The 13,746-nt window shown below is 37.4% G+C and overlaps 1 protein-coding gene across 1 annotated transcript; it reads right to left on the reverse strand.

Annotated features, from left to right (window-relative positions):
• Positions 1 to 251: 251 nt before the first annotated feature.
• Positions 252 to 6,398, reverse strand: LOC145064839 (putative 1-deoxy-D-xylulose-5-phosphate synthase 2, chloroplastic). The gene is made up of 10 exons (XM_079012207.1): positions 6,255 to 6,398; positions 5,950 to 6,117; positions 4,077 to 4,241; positions 3,831 to 3,981; positions 2,226 to 2,497; positions 1,815 to 2,088; positions 1,431 to 1,738; positions 1,060 to 1,341; positions 680 to 964; positions 252 to 578 (listed from the first exon to the last, which is right to left on the reverse strand). Exons 1-10 carry the CDS (start codon positions 6,375 to 6,377, stop codon positions 426 to 428), a joined length of 2,181 nt encoding a protein of 726 aa, XP_078868333.1. The 5' UTR covers positions 6,378 to 6,398; the 3' UTR covers positions 252 to 425.
• Between the last annotated feature and the right edge of the window lie 7,348 nt (positions 6,399 to 13,746).

Consider the following 13,746-nt stretch of genomic DNA (forward strand, 5'->3'; position numbering starts at 1 on the left):
ATTTGTTTTAGACAAGAGAATCATCAGTATTTTTAGATATGATTTAATTTATTTGTTTTATACTAGGACCCCGGCTTGAGTTTTGTCATGGATCCGCCTATGGCAGCAAGCGAACTTCTTCAAGCTATCAACATCTCACATAAGATGCATAGCCGTAACACTTGGTTGATAAACATGAATCAACTACAAAATGAAAGGGCATTTCAACAATACAACTAAATTATATTTTGTTGGACCAATTTAAGATATGATTTCACTTGATCATTTGTTAATCCAATTATAAAGAGAAAATGATAATTTGCTATCCACAATAGCTAGCAACAATTAATGTATATGTGATCAAAAGAGAATCAGGCAACACTATTGCCTCATGCTAACCTTAATTCTCTCGAGACTAATGAATATCTATCAGGGAAGGACTTCAACTATACATTCAAAAGATGTGATATCTGGTTGCTCTTGCCAATCAACGACAAAGCCGTTGCTGCAATATGCCTAGGGGTGAGACCAACCTCTTCAAGCTGGTGATTTTTTGCTCCATGTTCAATATACCTATCGGGTAACATCATTGCCCTCCACTACAACAAGTCAAAGATAATGCAAACCAAGATAAGTACAACTCTTTTTTGTTATATAACAAAAAGTCGGAGATCATCATTAGCGAATTAACCACATTTACCTTGAGATTGCCATCGAATAATCCATTCATTGCCAAGAAATGAGAAACATGAGAACCGAATCCTCCTATAGATCCTTCTTCAACAGTTATTATGACCTCATGTTCTCTTGCTAATTTCTTGATCAAATTTCCATCGAGTGGTTTGCAAAATCGAGCATCTGCCACAGTCACTGAGATACCGATCTCTTGAAGTAGTTCTCTTGCTGCTAAACAACTTTGTACTATGGTTCCATATCCCAATAACGCCACTCTACTTCCTTCCTTAAGAACTCTTCCCCTACCAACCTATCTCAAATTTACAAGTCAATATTAATATTAGCTAATTATGGTGATCATATATATAAGGCAAAAGGTTATCTCATTACTCAAAACTGAAGTACCTCAATAGGGGTTCCTTTGTTATTAAGTGGAAGAAATGAACCTATTCCATTGCCTCTCGGGTACCTAAAGCAACTTGGACCATCATCAATGGCAGCAGCTGTGGCAACCATGTGCATGAGCTCAGACTCACACGAAGGAGCCATCACCACCATGTTTGGTAAACAAGCCATGAAAGTTGTATCGAATGAACCACAATGAGTTGGCCCATCTGCTCCAACCAAACCGGCTCTATCAATAGCAAATCTCACTGGAAGCTTCTGAAGATCCACATCATGAACTACCTGAACGATATAAACATTGTTACAACCAAGATTCATAAATAAAAAATAAAAATAAACCACCCTTATTAAGAAAATGCCAAAGATCTTACTTGATCATAACCTCTTTGTAAGAAAGATGAATAAATGGCACAAAATGGTTTGAGGCCTTCGGTTGCTAAACCTGCAGCGAAGGTAACAGCATGCTGCTCAGCGATACCAACATCAAAACATCTCAACGGAAACTGTTTTTCGAATGTGTTAAGCCCTGTGCCTCCTCCCATAGCCGCATGAATAGCTATTATTTTATCATCTCTTTCTGCTTCAGCCACCAATGAATCCGCAAAATATTGGGTATATGAGAGCGTTTTCATCTTGTTTTTCACTTGTTTACCCGTTTGAGTATCAAATTTCACAACACCTATAACAAAAACTACATTAGCAATTGTTCACTTTTTATATTTTAGTTTTGTTACAAAACACAAATACGTACATACCATGCATTTTGTCAGACGCAATTTCAGCAGGATGATAGCCTTTGCCTTTCTCGGTGACAATATGGATGAGAACAGGTCCTGGATCTTGTATGGACTTAATCTTGTTGAAAACATCGACAAGATCTTCAAGATTGTGTCCATCTATTGGACCAACATAGTTGAGCCCAAGATCTTCAAACATGGAAGCTCCATGATCACCCACCATTTCTTTCATACAAGAATCCATTTTTGTAGCAATTTCATGTGTTCTATCCCCCAGTTTTGTCGTTACTCCCTGTTTATGACAATACCATGCATTTAAGTTTTAGTTTTCTAACATTCTAGTCGAAGTCTAGTTTTCATATATTGGATGAATGCATGTACGTAAGATATTTGACATGTAAAAACAAGAAAGATACAAAGAAGTTGCACCTTTGCAACTTCACGAAGTTGGTGAAACTTCCGGCTAGTTTGCAGCTTTGTGAGGCACCGACTGAGAGCCCCAACAGGCGTCGCCGGACCATTAAGAGTAGCGGTGGGGAGGGAGACTTGGCGGTTGTCATTCAAGACAATAATGAGATTGGAATTCGTGTAGCCGGCATTGTTCATTGCTTCGTATGCTTGTCCTGCAGTCATGGCTCCATCGCCGATCACTGCAATTACATGGTTGTTTTTGCCCAGCAAATCTCTACCAATAGCCATTCCTGTTTTATAATTAATTTAATTTAGTTATTGATGTCTTGGTTATTTTGCAAACTGATGATGATTCGTTAAGAAGTTAGTACTTTTTGTTTGAAAAATTGTAAATAGTTTCATTTTAATTATTTTAGAAGGACTCGTTTTCAAATCCGCCTACAACTAATTAACGGTAAATACGATATTTTAAAAAGATTCATTAATTTGTTTTCTGCATCTTGATTATGTTATTTTTTATTTTGTAACATTTGGTTATAAATAATGAAATTTTATTGAACTATAACAAGTTCAACATTGTATTTCTTTCTTCTAACTTTGAAAAATAATAAATATAATGATAACAAGATTGGAGCTTTTACTATTAAAATTCAAAATCAGAGATTAATTTCTTAAGATTATAACGTAACAAATCTCATACTTCAAATAAGTTGAATAACTTTTTTGTTCAAAATTATGAAAAATTTACCGTATATATTAATTAATACTAGACTCACAATTACAAACGTTAAAAGTTTTCTAAAACAGTATATATGATTAAAATTCAAAAAACAAAAACTTATCTATTCTAATAAATGAAAGTTTTTTTTTTCTTGTCAAATGTCACTCTCTCATTCATTTTGCCAAATGTCATTTTGTGGTTACTTTGAATTAATTTTTTTTTCCATATGTTAATTTTATAGATTTTCCTATTTTATAAATTCCACATAATATTTTAATTAATAATTGCATTTAATATATTAATAAATTATATCAATTTCATTAATAAACTTATCTTTTAATTTTAAAATTTTCAAACTAAAGCTCATTAGGGTTTTTTTTATTAAATTATTTGATTAAATTTGAAAGATAAAAAATATTTAAACTTTTATATTTAACTTTTTTTTTAAATTATCTCATATAATAAATGAATCTTCAAACTAATAATAAATATTCAGTAAAAAAATACAAAAAGCCTTCGCAAAATGTCTTTTTAAAAAATTAATGTTAGATTGAGAGGAGTGATAATGAAAGGCCAACAACTTGGCATGCCTAGACCTTTCCCTGTTGCCTTATAAATTAATAACCAATTAATTTTTTCCACAAAACTCAAAATAAATCTAATACTGATTTAAACGTGTTATTTTGCATTAAGTACAAATTTTTTTCGCCACGATTAAAACACTGTTTATATTTTTGTTTTTTTTTTTTTTTTCTAAATACTGATTTATGATAACAATTAACAAAGCGTTAGATGTTTCCCTTTCTTTGTTTCCTTTCCTTTCTAAGATCATCGAGTGTATGACATATATGAAATTAACAGTAGTTTAGATATGCGTTTCAAAATATAAAATTGAATATTACCTAAACCAGCAGAAATGCTAGTAGAGCTATGGCCAACACCAAAAGCATCATGCGAACTCTCGTCTCTCTTAGGGAAGCCTGCAAGTCCACACGTTTGTCTGATAGAATCCATTTTCGATCTCCTTCCTGTCAATATTTTATGTGGATACGACTATATATGGAAATAATAAAAATGAGTATTGCTTTTTTATTCAAGAAAATAATATCGTAATGTAAATATTGCGAGTAAATCTTGTGATTCATTACCTGATGACCAACATCCCAAATGATCTTGTCGTCAGGGGTGTCAAAAACATAATGGAGGGAGATAGTTAATTCAACGACACCCAAATTTGAACTCAGGTGACCACCTGTTTTGGACACTGTATATACAATCTCTTCCCGTAGTTCATCAGCTAGATTTTCAAGCTCCTGTAATGGCATATTATTAACAAAAAAGATCACATAGTTTTTTATTTTTTTTATTACTTTTACTTTGATTACAATTTGTGTCCTTCAGAATGCTAAATGGGACCCTTTTCACATTTGTAGGATTGCAATCTTCACGTCGAAGAAAAAAAAAACGTTGTTGATAAGTATATATGGGAATCAAATTGAGTTTGACTTTGATTTTAAAGCCATAATTGAATTTCCTTCCAAGATATTTTCATATTTGACAAAAAACAATCTCTAGTAAATCCTTTTATTTTATCAGATATTCAATTAAGCCCTAATAAACATGTCATTAATCCGTCATGGATAGAATATGAAAGCTTTTTATATTTATGATCCAAATTAATTAAAAGTATTTTTTTTAATTTCTTAATTTGAATAATATCTGATTACCTCGATATATATTTTTTGTTTGAAGAATTCTATTATCTTGATTTAATCTTATGGTATTACTTTGTTTGACGGAAAATGTGCATTTTAAAAATAATTGTTTTTCGAAACTTTTTTATTGAGGTTTTTTCTTCTTCTAAAAATAACAGTTTTTATTTTTTTTTTGACAAAGTATATGATTGTTTGACAAATATAACTTTTAGATTATTATTTTTAAAATATTGTAAAATAATAGTATTTACGATTACAACAAGACAATAAAAATATAATACTCTGAAATTATTACATTAAGATATAGTAAGATAATAAAATAATAATAATGAGTTAATATTTTTAAAAATACCCTTAATTTTTATTATATTTATGAAAAAAAAACGCTTTTATTTTGGACGTGTTCCGCAAAACTAGCATGTACCGGGTATCGGTTAGCGGGTAGCTGGTAGCAGATAGTATTTTATTTTAGAGCGTTTTATTTGGGTTAAAAGTTAAACGCTTCTGTCACCGAATGAGAATTTTTCTTTTTTACTAGCGTTTTTTTAAAAGCTAAAAAGTCAAAAGCTCTCAAAACATGGTGTGTCAAACACACCATTTATCACTGACTTGTTGGTGACCTAGCTACTTACCGGATAAATCTTAAATGTATAAACAATTACAAGTTTTTGGTAATTGCTAAGAATATTAAAACATAATTAAATTTAAAGTCAAAATACAAGAATTTTACTAAAGATTTCCCAATAAATTAAAATGGGTATAATAATCAAATTGTGAGGTCATAAAAAAAAAATAAACCATAACTTCTAGCCCATCGGTATTAATTGTTGTCATTCTTTCTTAAGTTTGATGGTTTAAATCTGGTTCTGGACTTGAAATTAAAAACTAATTTTAAAAGTAGATTAGATTTGTTGTTCAAAAAAAACTAATAATAGGTTTGGATTAAGGTGATTTATTCATTCAAACAATTAGATATCATGGTTTAAAAATTGACCGTGCATTGAATATAAAGCAATTATATTTGTAAACTCGTGGTCTTTTGTTTCGCAGAGTTCAAGTGATCAAGTCTATGAAATCAACACCAATTTTTTAAGTTGTAGAAAAATGCATGTTGGATTTCTATGAGGCGAATGAAAGTTATATATCTTGATAATTTCATGAATGTGTGCAAACGGAAGGGTGGCCAAAAACTTCGTCTATCTATTTAGTATTTTTGTTAAACGGGTTTCATAATTTCCCTTAAATGTGTAAACTAACGCACCAGCATTATGACAAAAATACAACCTGAAAAACATTACAAATTTACCTCGACATGAAGATTCTTCATATGGATCGGGTAGTTAATAGTATCCAAAATCGGAGTGTTTGGTTTCTCCCCAGAGTACTTGAGAGTTGTTCCCATACTCCCATTCGTGGTTTTCATCTCTTCATGTTCATTTGGCTTGAACTTCGCTACTGCTACAATTCCCATAAACTAGTAAAACAGGAAACAGCATGATCATATTGTATATGTACGTACACAGTACACACAATGACACATATACGGGTACTTGTATGTGTGTACGTGTATTAACAATTCCAAACAAGAGACGAACAAAAAAAATGTAGAACCTTTCTCTTTTTCAGCCTCATGATTGCGTTGGATGATGGATTAAGCAAACTACAAGAACTGTAAAGATCTTGAGTTATATCTATGGAATGAAATGCAGCCTTCAAAGCACCATAAGAAGCCATTTGAGAGAGAGAGAGAGAGAGAGAGAGAGAGAGAGAGAGAGAGAGAGAGAGAGAGAGAGAGAGAGAGAGAGAGAGAGAGAGAGAGAGAGAGAGAGAGAGAGAGAGAGAGTTGTTTGATTTGATTTTCTGACGGTTTTAGAGCTTTCTTATAGGCCAATAGCAAGTGTATGGGTCCCATGCAGAACTTACAATTTGGTCGCCGAAATGAATAATGGAAATTTGTTTGATTTGATTTTCTGAGGGTTTTAGATTTCTTACATGCCAATAGCAAGAGTATGGACCCCATGCAGAATGACAATTTGGTCGCCTAAATTAATAATCGAGGCTGCTGAATTTTAGTGGAAAAATCTAGAGAGTATGTTGAAACTTGCACTAGCCCATATTGGCGGACCGGTTTTAAATCGGATTTAAAACAGCCCGATCATTTTAGGATCGGGCATGGAAATGGTTTTCTTTTTACTGATTTCGGATGATGTTAGACCGGTCATTTCTGGTTTTTCTCGGTCTAATCTTTCTTTGGGACCGGTCTTTGTCGATCCGGTCTTTTATGGGACCGATTTCAGAATAGTCCACATTTTTTTCGGACCGATCCCGGATGGGTCTCTGTAAAAACAATAAATAAGATCGATAGATTATATATTAAAGACGCGAATAGAAGACAAGATTATAAATATTTGACACAACATATTATAAACTTAACAATCTCCCATTTTGTGTAAAATTCAGAAGGAGTGCATTTACTGTCTTCTCTTCTCCGCGATAAACAGTTTTCGCCTTAAACTCAAAAGTGTGTTTCGGACACACAAGTGCTATCTAATCATATCCAAGAAGCATTTGAGGTCAGCCACAGTATTTTCTTTGCATGTTTCAGCCAAAGAAAGAATAGTCTTCAGAGCGGCTGTGGAGTAAAGGTGTTTGTCTCGTAAATTCAGGCTATGCAATAAAGTTATTATAAGCCATAAAAATGACTTTTAAATATAAGAAATTGTTTAGGATAAATAATCTTAACCGAGTTATAGTATACGTCGTAAATAGTGAGTTGGAGATATATTACTTATTAGCCCTAGTGAACTAAACGAAAAGTGGCCAAAGTCGAGTCTAATAAGCCCTAGTGATATATATATATATATATATATATATATATATATATATATATATATATATATATATATATATAAATATAAAGTTTCATATTAAGATAAATAGTAAAAATCAACCAAATCGTCAGTACGTCATTAAAATTAGTGAGTCGAAACATATATATGGAAAGTACGCATAATCTTGATCCAAAAAATAAGCGTAATAAGTAACAAAAATATAAGTTTCATAAAAATCAAAATTCATATGAAAGATATGAATTTTATAAAATATAAAAATCAGTCGCGGAGTTAAAAACTATTAAGGTCATACGGTACGGAGAGAATGGTTGACTTTTGGGTAAAGTAACTAAAAGGAAAATCGTAGTACTCTTTAATTTAGGAATTTTGGTAAGAGGAACACCAAAATAAGAGTATGTACGAGAGAGTTATTATTTTTGAAAAATCATTAAAAGTTGTAAAATAGGGGCTAAAAATAAAAATCAGAATTAGCTGATAGAGTATAAAGGAAAATTGTAGATCTTGTCGAGAGCTTACCAGAGATATAAAGAATGTCGAAAACGGAGTCCTTATGAGGAAGTTGTGGAATTTACAAAATCTGCAATTTGAGCCCCGTGCAGTGTGCGCCAGGTTTGCGTCGGGTGCGCGTCGCGTGATTCTAGAAGGTGAAAACGCAGTCCACAGAGTGCCCGACACATGACACAAAGTAGCTAGGGAGACGTAAGCTTGATATGCGCGGCGTGCACCCTTTTTTCACACCACACACCCCTAAAATCGCCTATCAAAAGGCAGCAACCCTCATTCTCTTCCTCCACACCTCTTCTATCATTCTCTCTCGAATATCCCACCTATAAACTTACTTTTCTTTCGTTTCTAGCCTGAGACGAAGCCATGTGTGTAACACCCGGTTCCTCGTACGTATGTAAATTCAAATAGCTCCATGTTTTGCTTTGGGTCTCGGCGAGTTGGAGGCCCAACTCGTCGAGTAGGCTCCACTTTTGATTGGGGGGTTAAGTGACCTACTCGACGAGTCAGGAGACCGACTCGGCAAGTAGGGTTGTCTGAATGAAACCCTAATATTTGGGATTACACCCTATTTAAACAACTTATATTCAGGAGACCGACTTGTGCTACCCCTCAGGGCGTGAAATATGGTTTATTGTTTGTATTGTCTTTTTTCCCTCATTTTCGTTAGGCCCTGTGTGGCCTATGTTTTGGTAAATGTAATTGAACAAGCATGTCTTGGCATTTTGTGTTAATGCTTACGACTTGGTACTATTTGTGTTCTAATTTTGGATTCTTTGGCCTTTCCGAATTTTCGACGTTTATGTTTGATATATTCTCTAATACATCGAGGCTTGATATATGTGTCATGCTCTAATACATTGGTATATTTGATATATGCCATGCTCTAATGCATTGGTGTATTTGTAACGCCGCAAAAATACCGGCTAAAAATTTCATTTTTAATTTAGGTTAATACATAAAAACATCATTACCAAACATTCATAATAATACTCCATGTCTGAAAACCGGTAATATCATAGTAATATTTCAGAGTACATCCCAGAAAATCCATAGTGCGGAAAACAAGAGTGTGTGTGATATGCCGCTACCGCGCCGACTCCTTTCCCTTAGCTGAAGAGGTACCTGAAACCAAAACTAAAAACTGTAAGCACGAAGCTTAGTGAGCTCCCCCATAATACCTCATACCATGCAAGCATACAACATACATCTAGGAGTTACGGGCCTCGCCCACACTCATGAAGATACGGGCCTTGCCCACACTCCGCTAGCCGGGAGGTACGGGCCTCGCCTACACTCCACTATCTGGGAGATACGGGCCTCGCCCACACTCCACTCTCGGAGAGATACGGGCCTTGCCCACACTCAGCCGCTAACCCATAATATACAAGTATCACACAGACAACAAGTATAGACAACTCTATCATACTGGCATATATCATAATCAACTCAACCAAGAGATACGGGCTCGGCCCACACTCTAATACTAACATCTCGTCTATACGGGCCGGCCTTGGTGCCTTAGACCCATTCCTACTAGGAGGAAACTCACCTCGAAATAGTTGCTGATCTGTGTGGGAGTGGACTATCTGCAGCTGTTGCTGCTGCTCCGGAAATCCTCCGGCTATAATTCCCACAAAGCACTCAATCAATCACTGCTAACTGTCCTTTGGGTAAAATGACCATTTTACCCTGGCCAAGTCATAAGCCAAAGTCAGAGTCAACTTTCAGTTGACTCGACTCGCCGAGTTGGCTCTCCAACTCACTGAGTCCCTATCCAATCGATTGTCCTGAATCCCGACTCTACTCGTCGAGTTAGGCGTTGACTCGACGAGTTCTCCTTCTAAACTGATGTCCAAGACCTTCATCCTACTCGCCGAGTTGTATGAACAACTCGCCGAGTTCATCTTCATCCGATGAACACTTTATGCTGTGACTTGCCGAGTTGTATGAACAACTCGTCGAGTCTGTTCTTGATCTAAGAAGATCGTCTTGAACTCGCCGAGTCAGGGCATTGACTCGCGGAGTTCCTTCATGGATGAGTTCGGCTTCCAACTCACCGAGTCCACCCCGGACTCACTACTCTACTCGGCATAACGAAAAAGGGCGAAAACTCGAGGCTATGACTTGGTCGGACTTTGCGATAGGGTGCCTTGGCTAACGAAAAAGGGGGAAAACTCGAGGACTCGCGTCTCGACTCGCCGAGTCCGATGAACGACTCGCCGAGTCAGCCACATGCAAAAACTATACACGCAATTTTGCTTGAATCCAGTCCATGCCATTCATAGATCTGAGTTCCTAGGGCCTGGTTTACACGTAAAGTTTCCAACTTTACGTGTAGATGATCACCAATGAAGGTTTTAGGGCTCAAAGTGCACCAAAAGAGGTAAATCTAGGACTTTCATGCAATATGACTCCATAAAGGCGATAGATCCAAGCTCCAGGGACTAAATAGTGCCTAGATCTAAAGGCTAACAACTTAATACAACCCACAATGCACAAACAAGCTTGGGGAATGGCTCAAGAAGGACTTTCATGAAGCTAATAGAGACTACAAGCTTGAAAACAGAGGGGAAACGAGCTATACCTCAAGGAAAATGTTGGGATGACACAGAGATGCTTGGCCTCCTTCTCTTCTTCTTGATCTACTCTTCTTTCTCCTTAAAAGCTTCAAGAACACACCGAAATACTTCAATCTCACAAGGAATAAGGGTAAAACGATGTTGGGAGCTCTGAGGGTGAATGGGGGCGAGCTTGGGGCGGAAGTGAGGGTTTAAATAGGGTGCAAACCCCTGAAACTTAGGGTTTCATCAAACAGCGGTGACTCGCCGAGTCCAGAATATGGACTCACCGATTCGCCAACTTAAACGTGCCCCCAGACCCCGCCCCTACTCGGCGAGTCGGACCTACAACTCGCCGAGTCCCAGGCTAAAAAGCAAATTCTTAGATAAATTTTACGTACCAGGAATCAGGTGCTACAGTATTTGATATATGTGTCATGCTCTAATGTATTGGTATATTTTATGAAGGCATTTAGGTTTATGTTTTGTGTGGATACTCTTAGTATCTTGGTGGCATTTTAAAGTATGGATACACTTAGTATCCTTTATTTAATGCAATTTTTTTTGAATAAGCACTTGTATTGTCAAACACACTAAGGTTTTCATTTTTGAGATACATAATATTTGACATTATCATGCTAAAATATTTGGCATTTCGACACGCTAAGGTTCCTAATCTGATCAAACTAAGTGTCTGTTTGCTGGTCTGGGTGATCAGTCCGGCCATAGTTCACTTTGTGATGTGTGCTACCCCTTCTGCATAGGGGTTTGCTCAATGACGGCTCGAGTCGTCTTCTAGAATTGGAATTTTTTCAGATGCCTTGCATTCCATGTCCTTGGTATTGGTCGTCCCACGATCATTTCGAGAGAGTAGGACTCGTTTTGTGATGCGCCTTGACCACCTTATATGGTCTTTCCCATGTTGCTCCTAACTTTTTGTGTGGTTGTGTGGTTGGCCTCATTCTGACGCATGACATGGTCTCCTATTCAAAAAGCTTTTTCCTTTACATGTTGGTTGTAATATCCCTCTACATCCTTTTTGTATGCAGCTTGGCACATGATGGTTCGCTCTCGGCGCTCCTCCAGGAGATCCAAATTTTGTCTCAGGTCCTTGTTGTTTTCCTGGCTCTGGAAGTGTGTTGTTCGTATTGGGCCTATCATTAATTATGTTAGTAGCATTACTTTTGCACCGTATGCTAGGTTGAACGGAGATTCATTCGTGCTTGTACGAGGGGTGGTTTTGTGTGACCATATTACTCCTAGGAGCTCATCTATGCAATGGACTTTGGCTTTCCTGAGTCGCTTCTTGATTCCATTTACCAGTGTCTAGTTGGACACTTCCGTCTGCCCGTTCGCCTGAGGGTGCACCACAAATGTAAACCTTTGTTCAATTCCCCTTTGTACGCACCAATCTTTGAATGGATTCTCAGCAAATTGCAGGCCATTGTTGTTGATTAAGATTTTGGGTCTCCCAAACCTTGTGATTATGTTCTTCCATAGAAACTTGATCATCTCCCTTCCCACGATACACGCCAACGGTTCTGCCTCTATCCACTTTGTGAAATAGTCCACAGCTACGACCAGGAATTTGATTGTACCAGGGGCTTCTGGGAATGGTCCTACGATGTCGATCCCCCATTGATAGAATGGTCATTGTCTGATAATGCTTGTTAGCGGCACCGAGGTAACGCTCTGCACCGGGGAGAAAGCTTGGCATTTTGCACATGTGCGAGTGAGTTTGGTGGCGTCTTCATAGATGTCCGGCCAATAGAGTCCTATTCGGAGTATCTTCCCTATAAGGGCTCTGGCTCCCTCGTGGGCTCCTATCGGGCCAACGTGAGCCTCGTGAAGGGCCTGATTCCCCGATTCCCTATCTATGCATCTGATCCATGGGGCCATGTATCCTTTCCTGTATAGTAACCCTCCCAGGATACCATACTGTGGGGCCCGTGTTCTCATCTTGCAAGCCTTGGTGTGGTCGTACGGAAGGACGTCATGTCATAAGTAGTCTATGATGGGTGTCATCCAACTGGGTTGTGTTGTAGATAAGGAATGGACCCGTCACTCGTTGATACTCCTTCCTTTTAGTACTTCTACCAAAACTTATTTGGATAGGTGGCCAAAACATGTTAATGCTAGCTTACCCAAGGCATCAGCATGCATGTTGCTTCCCTTGGGTATTTTTTTGATGGAGAAACTCCTGAGTGATCTTTTGATCTGCTGAACAGCTTTCACAAACTTTTCCATTCTCTTATCCTTTGCTTTGAACTCCCCTGTGATTTGGTTAACAACCAGTCTAGATTTGGTGATGGATGTCACTTTCTCTGCTTACATGTTTACTACAAGCCTTAAACCTGCCAGCAAGGCTTCATACTCAGCCTCATTTTTGGATGTGTGAAAGTTGAAGCGTAGGGCATATGTCACTTCTTCACCCATCGTGCTAGTTAGGATGAGGTCTACCCGGATCCTTCTTTGCTGGATGAGGTCCAAGCATGCCCGTCTTCCTCGTGTAGTGGTTCCCCATGTGTGCTCTCTTCCATTTTCTTTTACATTTATCCTAGTATTTTTATTAAAAATATGCTAGCACCTGCCCTTTGATTCTCATTCGAGGGCGGTAGCTAACGTTGTGTTCTCCCAATTCGATGGCCCATTTTGCGAGGTGTACTGAGGTTTCTGGCTTTAGGAGTACTTGTTTAATAGGCATCTAGTTAGAAGTTCTATTTGGAACGCTTAGAAATATCGTCGTACTCGCTGAGCGGCGTACACCAATGCCAATACTATCTTTTTAATGGGGTAGTTGAGCTTCGGTCCTTTCCGTGCTCAGCTAACAAAGTAAATTGGGAGCTATTTTCCATGTTGTTCCATTACCAGTACTAACGAGATGGTTTATTAGATGCTGACAAGTACATTTGGAGTGTCTCGCCGAGAGTTAGGCTGGCCAATGTAGGTAATGTGTGTAGCGCCTTCTTTATTTGGTGTAGCCTTGCTTTGGCTTCCGGCATCCAACGGAAGTTGTTTCTCTTAATACATCCTTTAAGTGTGTCAAATAGTGGCATCACCTTCTCAGTTGACTTGGAGATGAAACGGCACATCGTCGTTAGCTTACCGTTCAGGCCTTGGGAAGGTGTCGTGGTTGCACAACAAGGGGTCGGAGTGGACTTTGGAGCCCAAGGAGGGGATGAGGGA

The sequence above is a fragment of the Lactuca serriola genome, chromosome 7 (assembly GCF_051521515.1).
Source record: "Lactuca serriola cultivar US96UC23 chromosome 7, Lser_US96UC23_V15, whole genome shotgun sequence".
Taxonomy (NCBI): domain Eukaryota; kingdom Viridiplantae; phylum Streptophyta; class Magnoliopsida; order Asterales; family Asteraceae; genus Lactuca; species Lactuca serriola.

Coding starts and splice junctions, on each gene's coding strand:
- LOC145064839 (XM_079012207.1), bottom strand. CDS start 6,377: ATGGCTTCTTATGGTGCTTTGAAGGCTGCATTTCATTCCATAGATATA. Junction 2,498..3,830: donor TAGCATTTCTGCTGGTTTAG/GTAATATTCAAT, acceptor ATTATAAAACAG/GAATGGCTATTGGTAGAGAT. Junction 1,739..1,814: donor TGCGTCTGACAAAATGCATG/GTATGTACGTAT, acceptor TTTTTGTTATAG/GTGTTGTGAAATTTGATACT.